The 25,089-nt window shown below is 41.1% G+C and overlaps 1 protein-coding gene across 1 annotated transcript in view; it reads right to left on the bottom strand.

Annotated features, from left to right (window-relative positions):
- MCF2 (MCF.2 cell line derived transforming sequence) overlaps positions 1 to 23,654 on the bottom strand; it is a gene marked incomplete at its 3' end in the record, with an annotated part of 96,061 nt that extends 72,407 nt beyond the window's left edge. The window contains exons 1-4 of the mRNA XM_080910235.1: positions 23,435 to 23,654; positions 6,098 to 6,166; positions 2,408 to 2,522; positions 181 to 271 (exon numbers count right to left, since the gene is read on the bottom strand). Of these exons, the coding sequence (XP_080766361.1) occupies positions 181 to 271; positions 2,408 to 2,522; positions 6,098 to 6,166; positions 23,435 to 23,519 (360 nt within the window). The 5' untranslated portion in view covers positions 23,520 to 23,654. The remainder of the gene's footprint in view (positions 1 to 180; positions 272 to 2,407; positions 2,523 to 6,097; positions 6,167 to 23,434) is intronic.
- Between the last annotated feature and the right edge of the window lie 1,435 nt (positions 23,655 to 25,089).

Below are 25,089 nucleotides of genomic sequence, written 5' to 3' on the forward strand. Positions count from 1 at the left end.
CACTAGGATTTACATTGGGGTGAGGAGGTCTTTACTTAAGATCACAAAATATTCTTTCTACTTTCCCTTCACATTATATCAATAAAATATAAAAATAATCCATACTTTCAAAAGTATTCATACACACACACACACACACACACACACACACACACACACATGCTACTATAAAGTACTTACTGAGATTTTCTGGAGGGAAATTTTGAGGGAAGACCATGTATCCAGTCTTCGATCCACAATAATAGTAAATCGGGAGTCAGATCCACTTTGTCTATAGGAGACGAAGAAATAATAATTTTAACTAGTAACAACCCTTATCTGTCATGTGTCTTTGTTTATGATTATGTATTTTACAGATGATCTTTAACTGAAAACAAGTTTACATTTACAAGTGCTACCTTAGCCAAGAGTAACTGTTGTACTTTAATCCCAGAATTCAATGTGGCTGAGTCAGGTTAATCTCTGTGAGTTTGAGGTCAGCCTGGTCTACAGTGTGAGCGCCAGAACAGACAGAGCTATATAGTGAGACCCATATCATAATAAACCAAAAGAGAAAAAAACCTGCTATGTTTAAAAATGACTTTAAAACTAGATTTCAGAATGAGCTTACTAGATATAAAAAATGTCAGAAGTGCTGGGCATAGTGGTGCATGCCTTTAATCCCAGCACTTGGGAGGCAGAGGCAGGTGGATCTCTGAATTTGAGGCCAGCCTCATCTACAGAGTGAGTTTTAGGATAGCCAGGGCTACACAGAAAAACTGTTTTATTTATTTATTTATTTATTTATTTATTTATTTATTTATTTAGAAATTTATTTATTTATTTATATGTGTGTGTATTTCCCATGTATTATTTAAACTGTTTTTCAGTAATAATGTCAATTCTTTTAAATTGGAAAATGAGGTGTCTGGACAGATGGCTCAGTGGTTATTAATAGTACTTATTCCTCTTGCAGAGGTCCTAAGTTTGGTTCCCAGCCCCTTCAAGTTGCTCACCACCTCCTGTAATTTCAATCCCATGGGATTCATTGCCCTTTTGTGGCTTCCACACATACACACACCAACACAGCATTTACACAGACCAAAACATACAGATACAAATAAACAAAATAAAAGTGCATAAAATGAAATAACTGATCATGGGATAAAGATGGGTGAGGATAACAGATTTGGAATCTTGTCATCAGGATGATGAGAAAACTCAACAACCAGTGTCTTCCAACACCAAACTCAACCTTGCAGAGCAATTTATCAACAATTTTTTATTCACTTGAAAAATATATAGTTAAATATATTGTTTTACACTGCAGGCTGCTCTTTGTGTTTGAGAGAAGGCAATTTAATGGATAATACAGCTTGGATTTGACCTAAAAATACACTTCCATAGGTACACTATAAATTTACTCTTCTAGAACTTGATTTTTCTTCTTAAGACTCTTCAAATAAATTATGTTCTCTATTTTGGGGGTTAATAGATGGAAACTGCTTCCTTTAAAAATTTATCTTGGCTGGGCATGGTGGCACAGCCCTTTAATTCCAGTACTCTGAAAGCAGAAATAGGCAGATCTCTGTGTGAGGTCAGTCTGGTCTGCATAGGAAAGTCTAGGCCAGCCAACTATGGCCACAATGTGTAACTATGCCTTAAATGAATAAACAGATAGGTTAGATTCAACATATATATGATATTTAAAGTGTGTGTATGTATCTGTGTGTGTGTGTGTGTGTGTGTGTGTGTGTGTGTGTAAGAGGGCATTGGGTGTCCTCCTCTGGCATTTCTTCCTATTCTTTTGAGATGAAGTCTTGTCCCTAAACTTGGAGCTCAAATTTTCATGGCTAAGCTGAAAACCAAAAAGCCAAAGATTCTCCTGCCTCCCACTCCTTATTGCTGTGCTTACAGGTGTATGTGAGATCCCTGGCTTACTATACAGATGCTGGAATCTTCTAAATGGTCCTACTAGTCACGCTTGCATTCTTACTGTTGAGAAATCCTTTCAGCTCCTAGAAAGGAAGTGTCTAAGTGTTTCATTTTAACACCCAGTAATGCCAACAGATTTGATTATCAAATTATCCTGTCTTGTAGCTCCCAACACTGCTGCTGATATCGTCATTATATGTAATCCTTGGACAAAAGGGTCTTTTCACTCTTGACAAGAAAAGGGGAAACACTTCTAAAGTGCTATATCAATTTACACAGATCCTTAGCATATGCATTTATTTTCTCCTTAGTATATTGACAGTATTTTTAAATATATTCATAATATAAGTAGCTGTCAGATTCCTTTTATATTTATTTACTTTAGGTGAACTTATTATTCATGATAACAATAACTGTATTAACAAACAAGCTCCCTGTTTAGCCTTCAAGTGGATATTTGATATGAAGCAAAATGTAATGGAATACCACATACCTTGCAATAGATGTCAAGTAATTAAGCACTTTTGCAATGACTTCCTCTGGTATGCATCTGAAGTTACAGTTTTCTGGGAATGTAATGATCCAAGCATTGTCCCTTCCCCGGCCACCTAAAATAAACCAATCAACCAAATTATCAATTTGTGTGACAAAACATAGTGAGTATCTTCATATTTAAAGAGAATGACTGGAGACTGGGGTTACCAAAAGTTTTATGAGAATCACAATTTCCACATAAACCAAAACAACAAGTTAAATCTAGCACAGAGGTTCCGAAGGAAGGAAGGAAGGAGGAAAAAGAACATAGGGAAAAATTTTCATGTGATACACATAATAAATATGGCTGAAGAAATAGATGACCTGCTAAGCTGACAAAGAAGATTTCAGAACCACTGTATGTCTAGGGTTATGATCCTAAACTTCAAATGAGAAATTGACAGTGACAAAGTTCATAAAACTGAGCATAAGGAATCAAGGTAAGCAGGAAAGGAAATACAGTAGTCTAAATGACCTAAATGTTAGAATTAAAATTCAAAAGTCAGGGCTGGAGCAATGGCTTAGCCAGCAAAGTGCTTTCCATCCTAGCATCAAGAGCAATAGAGCATCCAGAACCTGAGTAACATGTGCTAGAGCCAGGAATGTGGAGAGAGGAAGAAATCTGCCAATATACTTCCTAATATTAAATAAACTAGATTCTAGAACCAGGAATTTCAGGACAGGGCTGGAGAGATGGCTCAGTGGTTAAGAGCACTGACTGCTCTTCCAGAGATCCTGAGTTCAATTCCCTGCAACCACATGGTGGCTCACAGCCATCTGTCATGGGATCTGATGTCCTGGTGTGTCTAAAGTCAGCTACAGTGTACTCATATAAATAAAATAAATAAATCTTTAAAATTACTTGAATAAAAATTTCAGGAGAGCTGAGTGTGGTGGTGCACACCTTTAATCCCAATATTCAGGAGGCAGAAGCTGGCGGATCTCTTATGAGTTCGAGGCCAGCCTGGTCTTCATAGCGAGTTCCAGGAAGGACAGAGATACACAGTGAGAACCTATTTCAAAAACAACCAAAAATTGGAGGTGGGGGTGGTGAGAATGAAAAAATTTAGGGGCTAGACAAATGGCTCAGCAGTTAGAAGCACTTGATGTGAGGGGGAGTGGCAGGAGGAAATGTTCTTGCAGAGAACCCAGAATCAAATCCCAGCACCCACATGGTGGCTCACAGTCATCTATACCTCCAATTACAGGGCATTTGACATCCTCTTCCCTCCATAGGCACTGAATATGCACATGGTGAAAATACACACACACAAAGCATTCACACAGAAAAGTAGGTCTAATATATGTGTTTAGCAAAGTACATTTTGAGGGCCTGGGGAGATGGTTTCACAGTTGACAGTGCTCTGGCAGAGGGACTGACAAAGTTCAGTTCCCAGCAATAGTTTCGCATGGCTCACAAGCACCTATAACTTCGGTTCCAAGGGTGTCCACACCCTCTTCTGGCCTCTGCAGGTATCTACATTTATGTGCACAAACAAACATAATTTCTTAATAGTAAAATAAGTGCTTTTCAAGTTCATTAGATAATAATGTTGAAGTTGCCAACCTATCAAGGCCCATAACCCTAAATGCTTATGTTGCCTAATACTAGAGCTACAAACATATGATGGCAGTGACGGTGGAGAGAATTTGCCCCACCCAGCCTTCAGCAGAACAGCCTCTCTCTTTCTCTCTTTCTCTCTCTTTCTCTCTCTCTCTCTCTCTCTCTCTCTCTCTCTCTCTCTCTCTCTCTCTCTCTCCATCTGTCTGTCTGTCCCAGGGCATTTTGAGATTCCACACAGTATTCCGAGTTAATCTGTCTTCCCCTGCTTTATGCCTTAGGGGTCTCACTTGAATCACTCTTTCCTTTTCTTTCCCTTTCTTTCTTTTGTTTTCTTTTCTTCTTTTTTTTTTTTTCCAGTACTGGATAAGGGCTGACCCAGTCTCAGCTCCAAGATCACCCTATACATATTTTTTCAAATTCATTGGATATGCTCTGTGTTTACATTGCAAATGTTATACCCCCCCACTCCCCTTCTTCCTTACCCTCAACTTGCTTCCATGAAGGTGCTCCCTCTCTCAATCACCCTCTCCACCTCAGTGCCTTGGCTGTTGATGATGTTGTTATTGCCATTGTGGTGCAAACTTTTCAGTTCTTTCAGACCTTTCTCTAGCTCTTTCACTGGGATCCCCATGTTCAGTCTGATGTTTAGCTGCAAGCATCCTCCTCTGTATCTGTAAGACTCTGGGAGAGCCTCTGAGGAGACATCCATATCTGATTCCTGTCAGTAAACACTTCTTGGCATCAAAAATAGTGCTTGGGTTTGGTGGCTGCATATGGGGTGGTTCTCCAGGTGAGGCAGTCTCTGTAGATCTTTTCTTCAATCCCTAGTCCTCTATTTGACCTCATATTTTTCTCCCCTGTTTTGTTCTTCTTTCTAAGAAGGACTGAGGCATCCATATTCTGGCCTTCATTCTTTTTGAGCTTCATAAGTTCTGTGGATGATTTCTTGGGTATTTTGAGCTTCTTTGGGGGCGAGGGAAGCTAGTATCCGATTATAAGTGAATACATACCATGAATGTTCTTTTGTGACTGGGTTACAACACTCAGGATGATAGCTTCAAGTTCTCCATTTGCATAGGAATTTCATGAACTCGTTGTTTTTAATAACTGAGTAGTACTCCATTGTATATATGTACCAAAATTTCTGTATCCATTCCTATGTTGAAGAACATCTGGGTTCTTTCCAGCTTCTGGCTATTATAAATAAGGCTGCTATGAACATGGTGGAGCATGTGTCCTTGGTCAATGTTTTTTTGAGTATATGCCCCGGAGTGGTATAGCTGGGTCCTCAGGTAGTACTATGTCCAATTTTCTGAGGAACCACCAGACTGATTTCCAGAGTGGTTGTACCAGCTTACAACCCACCAACAGTGGAGGAGTGTTCCTCTTTCACCACATCCTCGCCAGCATCTGCTGTCACCTGAGTTTTTGATCTTGAGCTAGTACTCTTAACCACTAAACCATCTCAACAACTCTTATGCATATATTTTATTCACTGTTCACAGAAATAGGCTCTGTTTCAGTACCTGATGGCATATGGCATACAGACACATGTAGACCAAAACACACACACACATAAAATTAGTACGTATAAACAGAGAAAGGGGTGGGTGTGGTGGAATAAAACGTTAATCCCAGGCACTTTGGAGGCAAAGGCAGACAGTTCTTTATGAGACTGAGGCCAACCTTGTTTACAGATAAAGTTACAGACCCACCATGATGACATAATGAAACCCTTGTTTATGAATAAACAAACAAATAAATAAATCTAGCCCACACCCTTCTAAGGCAAATATGCTCCACTGTGGGTGTCTAAAGACAAATGCATAAGAATATTAAGATTGCTCTTAATTCCATATTAAAACTGATAAAAATGACCTTAATTATTCTTAATGTTCCCTTGTTTAATAACTGGATCCACAATATATAAATGATTATTAAAACATTTTAGAATCTAATGTATGTGTGTTTATATATGTGTATATATGGATATGGATAGCGAGCTATTTATATAAGTCTCAAATGAACTCTGCTTAGCAGTTTATACCTTTATCTGCCCGTAAGTACATGATAAAGTTTGCTTACCAGACAGGAAGGCAATGTCTTGCATTAGGAAATGATTAATGTCCTTTAACTGGAGGAGCAGCCCAGTTTCTATGATAAACAGAGAAGAAAGATAAATTTTAAGTAAGGTAAGCTAGAACCATACAGAAATCCTCATTCTGCCTGAAAGAATTCTGGGTCCCTTAACAGATCTGCGTGTGTAGACACCTCAAAGGTAGTCTTCTCTTTCAGCCCTCACCTAGAGGGAGAATAGTTATGCTTTCTATGACGTCACTGGGTATACAGAACGAATGACCCACTTTTCAAAACATATGTCTAGAACAAAAAAACTACTGTCACTCATCAGAAAACTAAGAACAAGGTACAAATAAACCCAGTTTCTTTGCAGAGTAGTCATACACACACTGTAATGCCCAGTCTTCCACTTCTCATGGTGACGTTCATTTCACAGAACATTATCAGCAATTACAAAGCGCATTTAGGATTTTATATATATATATATATATATATATATATATATATATATATATATATATATATATATATATATATATATATATATATATAAATCTTTTGGGTTCTTACATCTCGTGGTAGATATTATTATCCCTAAATTACTAAGATTTGTGGTACAATGGCTTGTCACATGTTTCTGAATTAGAAAAACCTGGATTCAAGTCCAGCTTACTATACTTAGTAGCTGTAGAAACGTGGACCTGCCAGTCACATAGAATCATTGAGGTTCAGTTTCCTCATCTGTAACCTGGACATCATAAGATCTACCTAATGCTATTGTAACAGTTCACATACAGTAAATACCTAATGAACAGTGGTATTTTAAGTCACTGTCCCTGCATTATTTCATGTTTTAGTTGCCCTAGATCTTAGATGATAGCTTGCAATGTTCAAATCTACCAAGCGCGCCAGGGATCAAAACTAAAAGCCCATTATCTGTGTCCAGTCCATGAACAAGGATAACTTTTTAAGAGAAAATAGGTCATCGAACTAGGATATTTAGGACGGCTGTTTTAATGCCTGTGGTTTTACATCTCTTATTGAAGACATATTTTGCACTTGTTCTTTAATACAAAGTACCTTCAAAGTCCCCCTGATTTGTGGTGTCGGGCTGATGACACACCCTTCCTAGGGCTCCTGAAATTATCTACTATAGATGTGCTTTATACAGGAACATGCCTTCTCAAAAGTATTAAGACAAAGCTGAAGAATATCATAGCTTACAGAATGACCTGCTCAGAGTAGTTAACTGGTTTATTTATTTTCATAAATACAGGTCATTAAAAACATAATTGGAAGCTTACAAGATGTCCTTACCAACCTGATTTTGGTCCCTGTGGCCCCCTAAGTTGCAAGTTTTTTTCTGACATATAAACCATGCACAAAGTAAACACAGAAACATGTGGTCAGACATAAAAATTAATTTTTAAAATTGTCTTGTAATTATTATATGTATGTATGTACATATGTAGATTTATGTAAATTTAGATTCCTGGTATATCTGAAACAAAGCAAACACATTAGTGTATGAAATAATCTCTTCAACACTATGGTGCCTCAACTATAAAATAATGTTTACAACATTCAAAAATGTGTCACACATTGACATTTTTAGATGCAGAGATATGGTAGAAAGATCACAAAACAAAAGACTAGATTTTTCTCTGTCCTCATATGCTTCCAAAAATAGTAATGGCCTAAGGTTTAAATAAAAGTGTACTAGAAGCAGGCGTGACAATAAATGCCCATAATCCCAGCACTTGGGAGGTAGAGGTAGGTGGGTCTCTGAGTTCAAAGCCAGCCTGATCAGTGCTGCATAGGGACACTCTGTCTTAAACAAACAGCATCGCAACATAGAGACTTCTGTATTAAAAAGAAAAAACTATTTCTCTCTTTATTTGAATAGCAAGAATATTTATTAAAACAAATTGATGAATTTTATGTCAGATAGCAAACCATAAATAATACATTGCACACTGATTATTCTTGTGCCATTCGGAATCTTGCAGAACTATAAAAATTATTACTTCACGCTTCAGACAGCCATATAATACAAAACAGCCTTAGACTTACAATAGGAAGAACAAGGTTTCATTTCCTCTCTGCCACTGAGGTGCTCTGTAATCACTCAGGCACCTTTCCCCTCATTAATTCAACACATACTTTCTAAGGTACCTACATTCCAGGAGAGCGAAAGACATGGAAAATCACATACAGAAAGAAAATATACTTTTGATTTTTGAGACGTAAAATGTCTCCCATAACCATCTCATTAAAATAGCATTGCCACACTAATGACCAGGGGTGAAATGAGGGTTAAAAGAGATGCTACCACTTTCAGAAATAGTCTGAGTAACAATTGAGTAAAGAGAGGGGAAACTAACAAAGAAAGGCAACAGAAGACAGATGGCTGCCACTGAGCATCCACATAGAACAAGGTGAGACTGTTGCTGAAAACAAGGAAGCAGAGAACACTAGCTTCTTAGATCCAGAGAAAGCAATCATGGTGAGTGGCAGCCTGTTTTGATTCTGAGACTCCTGTATTTCCACACAGATTTCCTCCTGTGATACAAAAGTGAAAGTGAGGACGATCCGTAGTTCTCTTGCAGACTCCTTAAACTCTATAATTTCAAAGTGTAACAAATAAAAAGCTTGGAGATGCGGTTCAGTTGGTTGCATGCTTGAAGCCCAGGGAATTCATGCCCAGCAACACATAAAGCACGAATCTTGGCATATATTTGTAATCTCATCCAGGACTCACTTAGGATGAAGACAAAGGAGTGAGTGCAGACAAAATTTGAAGTCATATTTGAGTACATCAAGTTTGAGACCACCCTTGGCTGCATGAGACCTTGGTTCAAAAAGAAGAAAACAAATAAATCTTGATCACAACAGTAGACCAAAGTCATATTACAGCATCTTCCTTGCTGAGCAAAGATAACTTTGACAGGAAGCTGGCCACACTGCTCCATTACAGACAAATAAAAGACACATGAACTATATTGCAAACCCCAAAAGGGCTGGTGGCTAAGAGCGTGTAGTGCTCTGGCAAATGACTTTACGTATGGTTCCCAACTCCCAACTGCTATAACTCCAGCTCCAAGGGACCCAAAGCCTCTGAGACCTTATGTACATTGCTCTGGCACGTACACACATGCACAGAGATACACATGATAAAAATAGTAAATCTTCTCTGCAGAAAAGCTTTGTACACACAATCAGGCACAAACTGAAAACAAAAGATGAGAAAATCTCTTACTGTTCACTCACATCATAAGTATCAGTCTTTTTTAAAACATGCGTGAGTGTTTTACCTTCACGTACATACACCATGTGTACACAGTACCTGCAGAAGCGAGGAGAGGGCATCTGATCCCCTATAACTGGAGTTATAGGTGCTTTTGAACCACCATATAGATACTAGGAACTGAACCCAGTCCTCTGCAAGAGCTGACAGAGGTCTTAACCACTGGGCCATTTCTCCAGCCGCTATTATCCTGATCATAAAGTTAGAAGCAATCACAAATTCTTTTATCTCAAATGAGGAAATGAGGCCAGACTTCAACTTTTTTTAAATGCTACAAGGTACACAAATTCATATATGTGGAATGACAGAAAAAGAAGGGTTCATCCACCTAGTTAGATGCCCGGTTTCATTGTGTCACTTGCCTGCACGTCACCTTACTACACTGTAGGTGTTACATCTCATAAAGATGCAGTTTATACTCATTCTAATTTAAGATGGGCTTTTCTGTACCCTAAGCTAGTTCCCAACTCATTATGTAGCCCAGGCTGGCCTTAAATACATTATCTCCCTGCCTCTACATCCCAAATGTTGGAATGATATGTGTGTGTCCCCACAATGGGCATTCTTTTTTTGTGTGTGTTTTTGTTTTGTAGGGGGTGTTATTGTTGTTGTTCTTATTCCTATTTTTCAAGACAGGGTTCCTCTGTGTAGCCATGGCTATCCTGGGGCTCACTTTGTAGATGAGGTTGGCCTTGAACTCAGATGATCTGCCTTCCTCTGCCTCCCAACTGCTAGAATTAGAGGTGCATATCACCTCCCCTTCCCCTTTTTTTCTGTCTTTTAAAGGAAACACTGATTGAGAATTACTATAGGCCAAAATACCATCCTGGTTTGAACAGATGTTCTAGGAAAAAGTAAAGAAATCAAATAAATTTATGAAACTCTGAAGATTAAATGTATTGCCATATTTCCTAACAAATACACATACGTGCTTCGGTATTGGCTATGTGTTCAATGCTCCCATAGCTGTCTGATCAAGAAGGCTTTTGGTTGTTTGGTTGTCTGGTTGAGTTTTTCCCCTTGGGGAAAAAGGCCAACAGAAGGAGTATTATGCAGAGGTTCAAAATATGAGAACTATCTGCAGGCAAAATGGCTGCCTTGCAAAGTAGAGAAAACCAGTCACATCATCTTGTTATTTGCAGCTTTCAAAGACAAAACACCTGTGTTGAGTTGCTGCAGAGGACACTCAAGCTGAATCAGAATCAATACTCTTAGGGGTCTTATTTTTGAATGTGTGTCTCGATAATAAGAGTATGGATGACCACTCCAGAGATTTCAGTTCTGCAGAGTTCTGTAATGGCTCCTATAGAGAAAATGGTCATTTTTAAAAATTGGTATTTACAAGCTTTCTCATTTTATAAAAAAGACATTTTTATTTCAGATCCCAAGATTTAATAGCAATCGTTTGCAGCCCTGGGGCTTTGACTTTATATTCACACTCTTTTGCATCCATTTGTGCTCCATCTGGGATTCCTGTTTATATGTGATGGAAGAAAACTGGTTCTGAATCTACTGCACATGCCGACAGGTCATGGGAAATAAACTTTTATAGAGCAAATACTTCCAGTCTCATGCTTTCCTAAAAATTAAACTGAAGGCAAAAGCAAAGCACATATAAAGACAGTAACCGACTCACTGCCACCTAGGAACCAAAAGGAATAAATGGGATAAACGGTTAATGACACTATCATCTTGACGCTCTTACCATTTTCCAGGCACCATGCAAAGTATTTAAATTCACTTTTCTGGTCTTCAAAACAAACCTCCAATGTTGCTATTAAAAGCCTCCTCTTTTCAATAGTTTTATTTATTTGTTTTCTATTTTGTCTGTGTGTATATCTATATACTGCAAGTGTGCCTGGTGCACATGAAGGGCAGAAGTAGGCATCAGATCACCTGAGACTACAATTACAGAGGGATGTGAGGTGCCATTTGAGGGCTGGGAATTTAACCCAGGTCCTCTGGAAGAGCAGCCAATCCTCTTAACTACTAAGGTGTCTCTCCAGTCCCTAAAGCCTGGTTTTAAGATAAAGAAACAGACTGAAGAAAATGATCAAACATACACAATTCATTCAAAAATCTCCTATTAAAGAGCCACCAGATGCCAGTCACTGCCTCAACCTGAAGCAAAATCTATCATGGATTCAGAAAAAAAGTTGCAGGATATTATCTATCTGGTCTTCTACCCTTGTACTAAGAAAAACACACTCAAATGGCTCTCATGAAATTATTAACTAGATACAACTTGATAGCCTCCTTTCCTCCCAAACCACAGCAAGGACATTTATAAATATTTTTTTGCAGTCTGAAATTTTTTTGTTTGATATTTATTTTTATTTCATGCATATCTGTGTGTCTGAGTGTACGTATGTGTACCACATGTATGCAGGAGCCCGAAGAGGTCAGAAGTGGCATCAGATTTCCTGGACCTGGAGCTAAAATTGGCTGTGAGCCCTGTGATGTGGTCCTTTCTAAGAGTAGCCAGGGCTCTTAAACACTAAGCAATCTGCCTAGCCACTGAAGTCTGAACCTAAACAGCACAGCTTCCCTTTACCAATCATCTTTTTGAAAGTTTCCTATGGTTGATGTTGTGAATTCCAGGTCTTTGTTCAAGATGGAAGAGTTTCTAGACAGTATGAAAGAGAGGTATGCCATAGCACCTGTATACAGCAAGGATGGAGGACACTCAAATGATGGATATGCTCCCTTGCAAATGTTATGATTCAAAAGGGAAAAATAAAAGAGCAATTCTGAAATTATCAGAAAACAAATTCTTATTAGACTGGAGTAGAAAAATGTAGTGTATTGTTCTTCCTTAAAGGTACAGTATGAAAACTTCACATATTTTTCTACCAAGATTCATGCTAAATCCTTCTTTTGGTAACATATATTGGAGCCACTTTCTAACCTATTGCAATTCACCAAACAGCTAATGAATTTCTCTTTGACTCTACTCTGTATGTGAACATATAGGTCCTTGCTTATCTTTAAAAAAAAAAAAAAGAGTTACAGAGAAGTATGTTCTTATAATCACAGCAAATAGAAGGCTGAGGCCAGAGAATCCTAAGTCCAAAGCCAGTCTTAGCTACAAAGAGAGACTTTGCCTTTAAAAATAAAGTATGTACTTCTCCATTGTTGGTCAGAATGTAAACTAGAACAGCCACTATGGAAATCAATATGGCAGTTCCTCAGAAAACTGGGACTCGATCTATTCCAAGACCCGGCTATAACACTCTTGGGCATATACTCAAAGGATTCTCCATCCTACCACAAGGACACTTGCTCAACCATGTACCTAGCAGCTTGATTCATAATAGCCAGAAACTGAAACTAACCTAGATGTCCCTCAACTGAAGAATGGATAAAGAAAATCTGGTACATTTGTACACATTACTCAGATATTAAAAACAAAATATCATAAAAGTTGCAAGCAAATGGATATTTTCTAGTATATTATTATTCAATAAAGATACAGCATGAAACTATCCTGAGTCAGGTGACCTAGCCCCAGAAAGACAAACATGGTATGTACTCACTTACTTGCACTGTAAATTAATGGATAACCAAGCTACAATCTATAGACACAGAGAGACTAAGTAACAAGGAAGGCCCAAGGGGGAACACATGGATTTCCCTGGGAAGGGGAAATAGGATAGATTTTTCATGTGAACTCAAAGCAGGTGGGAATAGGCACAGGAAGGACCAGGTGGGTAGGGAGGAGGGAGAAAATACTGGGAGAAATTTTGGAATTGGTGGGCATCTGTGGGGTAGGAACCTAGAGCAATGGAAACTGCCTAAAATGTAGAGCAAAGTTTCCTAGTAATGAAGGATTACAGAGCGTAAACCACCCATCTTCTATAAGCAGGAAAGGTGGAACTGAGATATCAACCCAACCCTAAAACCTTCCACCTACAGTCTGTTCTGCCTGTAAGACTGGATGCAATGATGGTGCAGAACTTGTGGCATCAACCTATAACTTGTGGCATCAGCCAACCTATAATTGATCTAATTTGTGGCCACGAGAGGGAGTCTATACCTGACACTGCATGGATGGTCAGGAACCAGGGGCTGAACAACCCTGATGCCCACATAGGACCAAATATGACTATTATTTTTAAAAGAGAAAAAAAGAAAGGAAAAAAAAAAGAAAAGTCAATGAAAGAATTTCAAGATACGCTGCTATACTCAGATTGGTGCATTTACGTATGGGTTTGGGGGATATATGTGGGTGCCCCTAGAAGCCAGAAAAGGTTGCTAGATTCTCTGGAGCTAGAGTCACAGGTAATTAGGAGCTGCATGGGGGTGGGGGAGCGGATTGAACTCAGGTCCTCTAGAAAAGGAGGAAGGACTCTCAACTACTGAGCCATCTCTCTCTAGCACTAAACGGTATATATTTTTTTAATCTGACATTAACCAGTGTCTATATATAAAATACTATCATTACAGATGTGTATCGGGGTTGGATTTGGCTCTTACCACAGAATTACTTTGCAATTATCACAAAGTATGAATTTTGAAAGACAGAATAATTTCAGGAATCACTACAAGAAAGAATGAAATAGAGCTAAACTAATCCAAATTAAGTATCAATATGGGTTGCATAATATAAACAATATAATATGAAGGAAATCATTAAATGTGACAACTAAAAGATCAAAGAAATTCTGAGATGGCCTTCAAGGTAAGCATCTTCTAACTAGATATAGTAGTGCATCCCTTTAATTTCAGCAGGCTAAAGGAAGACTGTCACACATCTGGGGCCACTCTGGGTTACAGTTTATTCCAGGCCAGCCTGAGATCCTTAGAGCTTGTCTTTAAGAAAAAAGAAAGAAAGATTCTCTCATCATATCAAAACAAATGTGCCTTCTATGTGACTGCCATCATTGTACCAGCTCTCCAAGATATATACAACATACAATTAGGAAATACTTCCAAATTCAGGAAGGAGGACTACAAGACCTTCAGGTGCTTGGCCTTTATTTGTGCTTTGAAGAAATGAATCAGAGATTAAGCAGTAAGAAGGCTAGGCTGACTTCCTGACAGGCAAGTTTAGGAAGTGAGGCCTAAATCTGTTTCCAAGAACTGGGTGACTCCAGGCAAGTCCAGACCTCAGAAGCTGCTCTGCCACCAGGCCTGAGACAAGGACAGTGGGTCAACAGCAGTGTCTTAGTTAGGGTTTTACTGCTGTGAACAGACACCATGGCCAAGGCAAGTGTTATAAGGATAACTTTTAATTGGGGCTGGCTTACAGGTTCAGAGGTTCAGTCCATTATCATCAAGGTGGGAGTATGGCAGCATCCAGGCAGGAGAAGCTGAGAGTTCTACATCTTCATCCAAAGGAAGCCAGGAACAGACTGGGCATCCTCAGGCAGTCAGGAAGAAGATCTCCAAGCCCACCCCCACAGTGACACACTTCCTCCAACAAGGCCACACCTTCTAATAGTGCTACTCCCTGGGATGAGCATATGCAAACCATCACAAGCAGTTTACAGACTTCCTCAGCAACAGTTTCCAGTCCCAAGCCCCCAGTAATGGAAAGTCCCTAGAGTTGGAGCAAGATAAAGGTCACCTACCCTGGAATCCCCTAATGTGCAAGCTCACTTGGTTGTCTCTCTAACTTGGTAATGGGAGACCCCAGCATGCTGTACTTCTGCAGAATAAAACACTGTGTTTACAAACTATTTGAGTCTGGGGATCATTCTTCAGCGAATCATGGACCCTGTAATAGGACATTATAATCCTAGAGAAAGTTGGGGAGAAGAAGGAGCAAATGAGACGATTTAGAAGAGTGAGCTGCAATGCATTAATCCATCTTTCAACACATTTTGTTGTTATTTCACAAATCCATCAGCTACTCTAATACATCATGTGTTCAAAGCTGAAAGCCAGATCCAACTGCAAAAGTCAGTTAAGCATAAGCCCAGATTGGAGACTGCGGGCCCTTCTTTATCTAGAAGCAAGAGGCAATTCCTGTCCAGAGTGATGAATGTTACCGTTGTACTGATTGTAGATGTAATGAGCATGGAGTAAGAAGACATCCAGAGCTAAATGGATAAGACAATCACACAGAAGAATGAAAAAGAAGTGGGCTTTCTAGCCTAGTCCTGGAGGGAGAGACCCATCTAGCAGCTCAGAGTGCTAAAAGATTTGAAGGTGGTCCAGCCAGCTTTCAGAGCACTCCTGGGCCAGACACATTTGCATGGGCTGCACGGGAAAAGGTAGTCTTGGCAGACACTGATATTCTCATGTATATGTGTGTGCCCCAGTGCAACCGCATGCAAAACTGAAGCATTGTCATTCAAATGAAAGGTCCTTAAAGCCTAAGAGGGGGCAAAACCTGAGCTGCCACCCAGCCTTTTCTATCCCTCCAGTTCTAAAGCTCCTTCACAACTTGATTAAAGGCTGAAATTTTACAGATAATAAAAACTCTTAGCTAAATGCAAAAATCTATGTCAAAGAAGCATCTTCTTTTCAGAAATGTCTCTGCATCATCTTCAAAATGATTGTCAAGGGAAAGCTACTTTTTAATTTTTTTTCCTTTGGATAATTCTGAAGGCATGCCTTAAAAAACAAGTCGGACACAGTGACTGCTATTCCAGAACCCCTGAAGGCTGAGGTAGGAGGATTTCCATAAGATCAAGGATAGTCTGCACTATAAAGTCATTTCTAGATCAGCCTGGGCTAGACTGAGGCCCTGCCCCCCTCCCCAGAAGCAAAGCAAAACAAAAGTACTAAGGAAGGAACTAAGGAGAGGAGGAAGGAAGGAGAAGAAGTTAAACCAAGAAAACACAATTTTATGTATTTACTTATTGTTAGTTTTTATCTCTACATAGCCCTGGCTGTCCTGGAACTCACCGTGCTGACCTCAGATTCATAGAGTTCCACCCACATTTGTGACATGGAAGCTTTAGGATTCTTTGGAAAACCAGTTGAATGGTGTTTTGCTGGGGCAAACAAGTGAACGAACAGTTCTTTAAAGTGGACACATGTGTGAAAGGCTAAGGCCGACTCCCGAAGGAACGTTTCACTGAAGCAGCCACAGGTGAGAGGATGCTCTGCTAAAGCAAGCACGTGAAAGGACACGTGACGAAGGATTTTTTTGTTAACAGCACACATGTATTTGTCCACCTTACACTGTGTAGTTGAGCTGCATTTGTTGGGACTCCACAGAGAGAAATAAACCCAAAAGCTCTTCTGGGTGGTGTGCTGCACTTTTGACTCTTCGGTGTTAGGATTAAACATATGTGCCTAGTTTGCAGGGTTGAAAGCAACCCGCTGAACATCTTGCTGGATCTAAATGGTTTTTCTTTTCATTCTTGATTTATATTCCTAAAGAATAGTCCGCAACATGACCTTTGAAATTGTGTGCTAGGAGGAGAAATCTGACATCATAAAGCTGTCCTCTGATCTCCATCAGCATGTGCCCTCACAACCAGACATACACACACACAATAACCTTGCTAATGATTTTATTTATGTATATTAATGTTTTACCTGCATGTATGCCTGTGAACCATGTGCATGGTATGTCTAGTGTTAGTGGAAGCCAAAAGAGGTCATCAGATCCCCGGAAGTGAAGTTATAGCCCACTGTGAGCAGTCATGTGGGTACTGGGAATCGAACCTAGTTCCTCTGGAAAAGCAAGTGCTCTTCACCACACTGACCAATCTCATCAGCTCAGTCACTGTTTTCTGTTTTGTTTTGTTTTTACTTCTCTGAATCATCATCATCAGTACTCACAGTGCAAATGAGTCCAGCCATGATTGGACATGAATTTAAAGATATGATGATAATCACAAACATAATGGTCACAGCCACCAGCTGAATGATCTAAACATACTAAGTATTTGCAGTCACCGCTTTTAAAATTTGTATTGTAAAATCTGACCTTTTGAGGACAGCTATTTAAAACACAAGCTATAAAAGTATACAAGGTGGCCCACTAAAGTCAGAACCCAGAGTATTCATGTAGCCATAACTAAATGCCAGCTCTTGTACTCCGTGGCTATTCATTGCTTCTTGGGTTTAGAAAATCTAATTTTGAAATGCACGGCATCTGCAACAGTAAATCCAATTAAAATGGTTTCCTTTAGTTTATAATGCGTGTGGGAGAACACACAATATCTGTTAGTTGTCCTTCCAAGGTCACAGCAAAGGAAGCAAAAACTGACCCTCTTTTGTAAACTAACAGTGCAAAATGACACATCAAATGATGGGGCTTGCAAATGCAAATTCAAGAATGCCCCAGCAGATGCACAGTCCTTCTAAGTGGAACCAAGGAAGCTAAGAATAACTATACCTCATCACACCGGCTTCCTTTTTAATAGGGAAAATATGTTTTAAATAACTATAAGACTTTCCTTGTCAACACACTGGATACTCAATAGCTAAGGTGGCAGCTAATTAACTAACTGGCGCAAGACTGCAAATGAAGACCCTAAAGAGCAGAAAACTTACAATACTCCTGAAGGTAAACACGGGAACTGATGCTGACCCAGCTGAAATGCATTTTGAAGGGGCAGCTCAATGGCTATCAGACTCCCCAGCCACAAAGATATCAACTTTCTCATTCACCTAGAAACTTACAAGAAACCATCAACTTCTTAAAAGGGAACTCTGAGTCAGAAAAGCGACACAAACTTAGGGTCCCAGCATTCAGAGAGGCCGACAACAAATCATGAGTTTGAGACCCTTCCTCCAAAAACAACAAAAAGAAGGAAAATAGTATATAAAGTCCATGTTAGCTTACATATAAGCTTAATGGTAGACCATATGTGTGACATGCCCTGGGCTCTGAGTCCACCACCCAGCACACAATAAATAAAAGAAATTGATGTCCATAAAGAAAATTAAAGAAAAATATTCACAGTTTGGGCCACAAAATAAGCTTCAGGCCAACCTCCACAATAGGTAACGTAAGATCATGTTCCAAATAAGTAAACAAACAAACTTCCTAAATTGACCTAGGGAATCTAAGCAATCTCTAGTAGATTCGAACTAGATTTTTATTCTCAAGATGGCAAGCTAGTGATAAAATACAAAATTCTGAAGAGTAGCAAAGACCTAGAAGAGCCAAAATAATCCTTTTATTACTACTATTTTTATCTACTTTGAGTGGAGCTGAAGGGGTGGCTTAACAGTGGCCAGACATGGTGGCACCTTTAATCCTAGCAGGGACAGAGGCAGGCAAATCTCAGGAATTTACAGGGTAGCCTATGGCTCCAGGTTCAGTGGTTCAGTAAGAGACACTGTCTCAAAAACAACATGGAGAATTACTGCAGAAGCTATCCGGAAGCAACATCTGGCCTCTGTATACACATGTACATATGCAAACATGCAAACACACGAAGTTCATGAGTATTAATAAAGGAAGACTTCCCAGACTAATTTATTTATTTCTATTTTTCAGATAGCTCTGAAGATTTGGGCTACAATGTTCCTTAGCTTACAGCACATCAACATAAGCAGCGGAGGGTGCAGCTGGGAACCAGAGGCAGTAAAAGACAGCAGAAAAAAAAACCCTGACAGCCGCAAGAAGTGACAGCTAACAGAGAAGGGATATATGAAGAGATTAGACAAAGCAGACATTACAAATTAAAAGGCAGAGCGATCTGTGCCCGTTTGCCATAGAGACAAAGAGCCTCCACTCGAACCCCTGAGCACTGTATATATCGGATTAACATAATTGATGCTGTCTTAAGGACAGTCTTGAGTCATCGAGAAAGGATGCAATTATTTCCAGGTTCAGGAGTCCAGAAGGTAAGTAACTTTTTGAAAACCTTTCTGTCCAAAATGGTTAGAAGTTTGAGAAGAAAAATGAACCAGACACTAAAAGTGTTGATGCTCAGTTTCCCAGAGAAGTTTGAAACGGAAATTAATCAATATAATGTGGTTTGTAGGTCAGGATGTAGTTCAGTTGGTAAGGTGCTTGCCTAGCATGAATGAAACCCTGGATGTGGTCCATAGAACTACATTAAAAACATCTGGAAAGGTGGCTTATGCATGTAATCGCAGCACTGAGGAGGTGGAGGTAAGAGGATCATGAATTCAGGGTCATCTCCAACTACATAGAGTTTTTCAGGGCAGCCTGGGCTACACGATACTTTGTTTCAAAATAGAAAAAGTTGAGCCCCATTAAAGAACCATTATCGTTGGAATATATTTTACAACATTGTGCAATGTATGAAAATCAGTGTTGTCATTTATACTCTATTTGAGCTAAAATGTAATGATGCCACACTGCAGATGAAAACAAATTTGTACATGGATAGGTTTCAACAGCTCCTTAAATCCTTAGTTGGGTGAGGCTCGAGTAGATTAATAGAGTTCATATTCTTCATGGAGTGCAAAACATTTTTCCCTATTCATTATTAAGTAAGGTAGCATTCGAGAAGGGAAAACTATAGAAAAGCAAGTTAATGAACATGTGGCTATTCATCTATTCATTATTCAGGCTGAACTACTAAGATAGCCCATAGGGAAGTGGATTTAAGGAGAGGAAAAAAAAAAAAACTTCAGTTAAAAGAACATGGGAAAGAATAAGGTTTATGTCTCCCTACTTCCTGGATCTGGACCTCTTGGTCAGTTCAACCTGAATATTCCACAAAAAGCACATACTCAGTCCACAAAAAGCATTGAATCCCAGGGTTGGGAATAATATCTCAGTGGCTGAGCATTTGCTTAGCATGTGTGAGGCTCTGGGCTCCATTCTGAACACTAAAATAAAATGATAAAATAAATTGAACCCAAACTTGTCCTTCCTCTTTCCTCTTCCATTCCCAGCCTTTTGTTTAGTTGGTTTAATTTTTTTTCTTAAGACAGGCCCTCACTATGTGGCCCTGACTGGTCTCAAACCCAAGATCTCCCAGCTTCTCCCTTCCCAGTACTGGGATTAAATCCAAGCACCACACCAGGCCTCCATTTCCAGTCTTTCTCCCCAAACCCCAGACCCCACCCAGTTCTTCTTTTTGTTTGTTTGTTTGTTTGTTTGTTTGAAACAGGGGTATTTTGGCATAGCCCTGACTGGCCTGAAACTCACTCTGTAGATCAAAATGGCCTCAGACTCAAAGATCTGCCTGTCTCTGCCTCTGACTGCTGGAATTTACACCACCACTGCCTGGTTCCCTGGGTTTTTGGACAGAATTTCTCTATGTAACTATGGCTGTCCTGGAACTGGCTCTATGGACCAGGCTGGCCTCAAACTTAGAGATCCACCTGCTTCTGCCTTCCTAATGCTGAGATTGAAGGTGAGCACCGCCATGCCCACCTGCTCTAATCATTTGTAACATCATCTGTAATTCTATAAACCAACTATATTCTTCCTTCCTGCTGTTTCTCTGCTCATTTATTTCCTAAGTCTGGAATACCTTCTCTGCCTCTAACACACTCCATTCCCATCCCTTGTCCACCTGGAAAAAAATTAATTCCTCATACATTGTACTTCCCTCTCATCTTGAGACCCTCCCACCCCAGAAGCAAAAGTGTGTGCCATTTATGGGCTGCCTCTTAAGAGAAACCATATATACACAAATAACTATGTAATAAGTGATCTTTCAAAGGGTTCTTCATAACAACAAAAGGCTTTCTGAAGAAATAGGTAGATACATGAATATTTTTAAGTATGAAATCTTTTTTTTTCAATTACAGTTACAAACTATGCATGTAGCACACACCTGCATCCCCAATACCCGAGAAATTGAGGCAGAAAGATCCAGAATTTGAGATGAGTCTTGAGATTCTATGTCAAAAAGTCAAAAAAAGACCTGGTGAGATGGCTCAGCAGGTAACTGGTCAACCTGAGTGGCAACATGGTGGAACACAAGAACAGATGCTTGCAAGTTGCCCTTATGACCTTCACTTATGTGCTTAGGGCACATGCTCCCACACACATACACACAGAAAAGAGAACAAAGCTAAAAGCACAAGCTGCAGGTGGTGTGACAAACCAATAGTTTTAGTTACTCTAGAGGTTGAAGCAGATTATCTAAGCCAGGAGCTCAAAAGCAACCTGGGCCCAGTTTTTAAAATACCCATCTCAACACCACCACCACCAACAACAAATTAGAATATCCTGTAGGGTGTGTCCCAGCCACAGGAGGACGTGTCTTTGTGGGGATGTGCTCATAACTGCTGAAAAATACCTGAAGACAAACTTAGCTGCCAGTCCCTCCACCCCCTACTGCGTCCCTATTCCCCACCCCCACTAAAGCACAGCACAGTGACTGGTATCATTTAAGTGCTAGGATGTGTTGCCATGCCATAGTGGCAGCACGTTAGAAACTTCCAAGGATCGAGAAAATGAACCTAGAACTAAGAGAAATGCCTGGGAATAGAAATACTTCTTTGCATTTCGTTTTTATGACACTTTCCCATTAAGATTGTAGCTTAGAGATAGAGCATTTGCCTAGCATCCATCTACAGGCCCTGGGGTTCAATTACTATTATAACCTCATTCTATCACATCCATGTCAGTGTGTGTGTGTGTGTGTGTGTGTGTGTGTGTGTGTGTGTGTGTGTGTGTGTGTTTTCCTACAAAACTGATCTTTAGACCTCACTGCACACGACTTATGCACCGGTTTCTTTCTTCTTCTTCTTCTTTTTAAAAGTTTTTTGTAGCCTCCCCAAATCCATTTAAACTGCCCCTAAACCCTGAGTGTGTGCCCCACTCCCACACTTCCCTTAATGATTTATTATTACATACAGAAAATACCATCGACCACTTCCAAACAAAATACTCAAGACCAAAGGGTTCTTTGTTACTCAGCTTCAGACGGAGCCTGTGTTTCCTGTGGTTTAACCCAAGTCATCGACGTGACCTCCTTCCAATTTGTGGACACTTTCGAACGAGAAGTGGAATTTGGAACACACACTGTGGCTACCTGATTCGCCCAGCTGCAGCACCTGGCAAATATTCCTGGACTCCCAATGGTACTAGAGAAACTTTAAATTCTCGGAGCCTCTGCATACTTGATGATACACGGAGCCCAAAGCCTAGCAACTCGGACTAGCTCAACAAATGTATACATCAAACGCTGCCTCGCACCATTCTTAAGCCTTTTTACCAAAACACAGTAGCAGCAGTAAGATTTGTTAGCTTTGTTTCTGTCCCTCTAAGACAAGTAAGAAAGAGCTTTTCGCTTTTGTAGTAAGAGCCGAAAGGAGACAGGAAGCTCACAGGACCAGGCTGGAAAGAAGTGGCGGCTCTAGTGAGAAAGCCCGAATCCTTGGCCGCGGTTTGCCTATAAACTCCTCCTCCAACTGCAGGCCCGCGGCTTTCAGAATCAGAATCCAAGCGCCTTTTTGACTTGGCCCTAGCACGTGCAAATGAAACAAATAACAACTACCCATACAAGTAAATAATCATCGCTTTCAAAACTACAGGGAGTATTATAGGAAAGTGCATCTGCATCCTCATCCTCAGGGAGGTTCGGCTCTAGAGTACATAGGAATATTCCTTATGTTCCCAACTCCACCAAGGGGCACCTAGGTGGGTGGGGGTGGGAAGTGAGAAGGAGACGCGGAATAGTCTCACCTTGCCTGCTAGGCTTCTGGAGGTCCGCCTGTGGGGCTTGAGCTGAGTAAGGAGCCACACACATCCTCAGAGTGGCAGCTGGCCTGAGAAGCTGAGGACCACAGTCTGGGTGGCTCTAAACTAGGAGCGCCACCGCAGGGGGTTGGGGTGGATTAAGGAGTGAATGGGGGCAGGGAAATGGGGGGGAGGAGAGAGAGAGAGAGAGAGAGAGAGAGAGAGAGAGAGAGAGAGAGAGAGAGAGAGAGAGAGAGACAGAGAGAGAGAGACGGAGGGAGGGAGGGAGGGAGGGAGGGAGAGAGAGAGAGAGAGAGAGAGAGAGAGAGAGAGAGAGAGAGAGAGAGAGAGAGAGAGAGAGAGAGAAAGGGAGGGAGGGAGGGAGAGAGAGAGGGAGAGAAAGTGCACCAAACACCCCCACTCCAACAGGTTGAGGAGGGATCTGGGAAGAGGGGAGAGAGCCCGATGTCCCAGGCTACTGGGTGGGAGTGCGCAGGAAAATGGTACTCACCTGCGAGGAAGACTGCCTGCAGCAAGCAGAGGTAGTTCTTCCCATACTTCTCCGCGATCCTAACACGATGTAAGGCCATGGCCATGTCCACCTGCACCGGGACCGCCTGCGTGAAAGGCAGGAAAGTACAGTTGTCCGGATTAAGCTGGAGATTCTTAGTCTTGGGCGTCCGGGCAGCAGCCCTAGGCAAGTGCTTGAACGGCAGCCACTGGGAGGCGAAGGCAGGAGAGGGAGAGAACCCAGCTGGAGGGGGCCCTGTTGGAGAGGGCCTTGCTGGAGGGGGCCTTGCTTCCGCCATCCTCAAGCCAGATTCGCCGGTTGGTGACCCCAACCTCAACTGGCCACTGCCGCACTCTGGCTCGCTAGCAGCCCGCCTATGCAAGCACAGACGCGGCCAGAAGGCTCACAGTCTCCACAGCTCCGTGGCTCAGAAGACTAGAGCCCCCTAGCTGGGACCAACAAGTCCCAGGGCCTGGAGCCCAAAAACTTGCATAGATTTCTGGACTCTGGCTGCAGAGCGCTCAGACCTCAGCCACCTAGAGTTGAGAGCAGCTCCTCTCCGAGTGGATGTACACCCACGTCCCCGCCTAGTTTCCAACGGGATGAACGGGGGCGGTACACCAGGAACCAGAGGGGACAGCCCCCACAGAGACGCCCACGGAGGAGTAGGGAAGGCTGGCTCACGTGTAGGGAGGAGACCTCGGGACCTCGCACTCTAGGCAGTGGGAGCTGGAGCCAGAGGTTCCGTCCTTCGCATCCTGCTTCCCGGGGCAGGGCGGGAGTGGAGTAAAAGGATACACAGTACGGGCACCTGCAGATAACTCTGTAGGAGCGCTTTGCTGGTGGCAGAAAAGCAACCATAGTTAGTCGGAAAGGGCTGGAGCTATAGACTGAATGTGCCTTCTCCCTCCCTGCCCCCACAGGCCTGCAAGGGCTCAAGCACACTCTGACTTCCTGACTTGCTTTAGAAAGGACACAAGGAAACAGAAATAGACGACTAGTAAGATGACCCTGAGGTAAAGGCATGTACTGGGCCAGCTTGGGTTAAAGGAACCCATGTACGTTAAGGTAAAAGAAGAGGACTGATTCCACAAACTGTCTCCTGACCTCTACATGCACTGTAGTGCTTATGCACAAAGATAAGTAATAACCAAAGTACGGTCTGAAGATACAGGTCAGTTGGTAGAGTGCTTTCCCGGCATGCACAAGGCTCCTGGGTAAGGAGATGGACTCTGGAGGATCAAGTTTATCTCCAGCTGTATAGTCCTTTCTAGGCCAGTCTGGGCTACATACAAAAGACTCTCAAAAACATCACATACACAATTTTAAAAAAAATCTGAAAGGGGGGAGGCAGCAAAACAAGGTATCCTCTTGAAGAACCAAGTGAGAAAGGATGGAAGGTTCCAGCTCTTTCCTTCTCCTGAACCCCAAGTTCCCCAAAAGAAAGCTTAGGAAAGTGAGGAGAAGCTAGCTGCTCCTAACAAAAAGCTAGGCACCATGGGTTTGAAGGCCTGGAGGGGGTGGATTGAAGGGGGGAAGGGAAAAGAGAAATCTGGTAAATAAAGTATAATCTGGAAACTAAAGTACAAGCTGCAGCAAATGAGGAGAGGTCAGGGGTGTCAAGGTAGAGACTATGGAAGTGTGATCCAGTGTGA

This window comes from Micromys minutus, assembly GCF_963924665.1.
Source record: "Micromys minutus genome assembly, chromosome: X".
Lineage (NCBI taxonomy): Eukaryota > Metazoa > Chordata > Mammalia > Rodentia > Muridae > Micromys > Micromys minutus.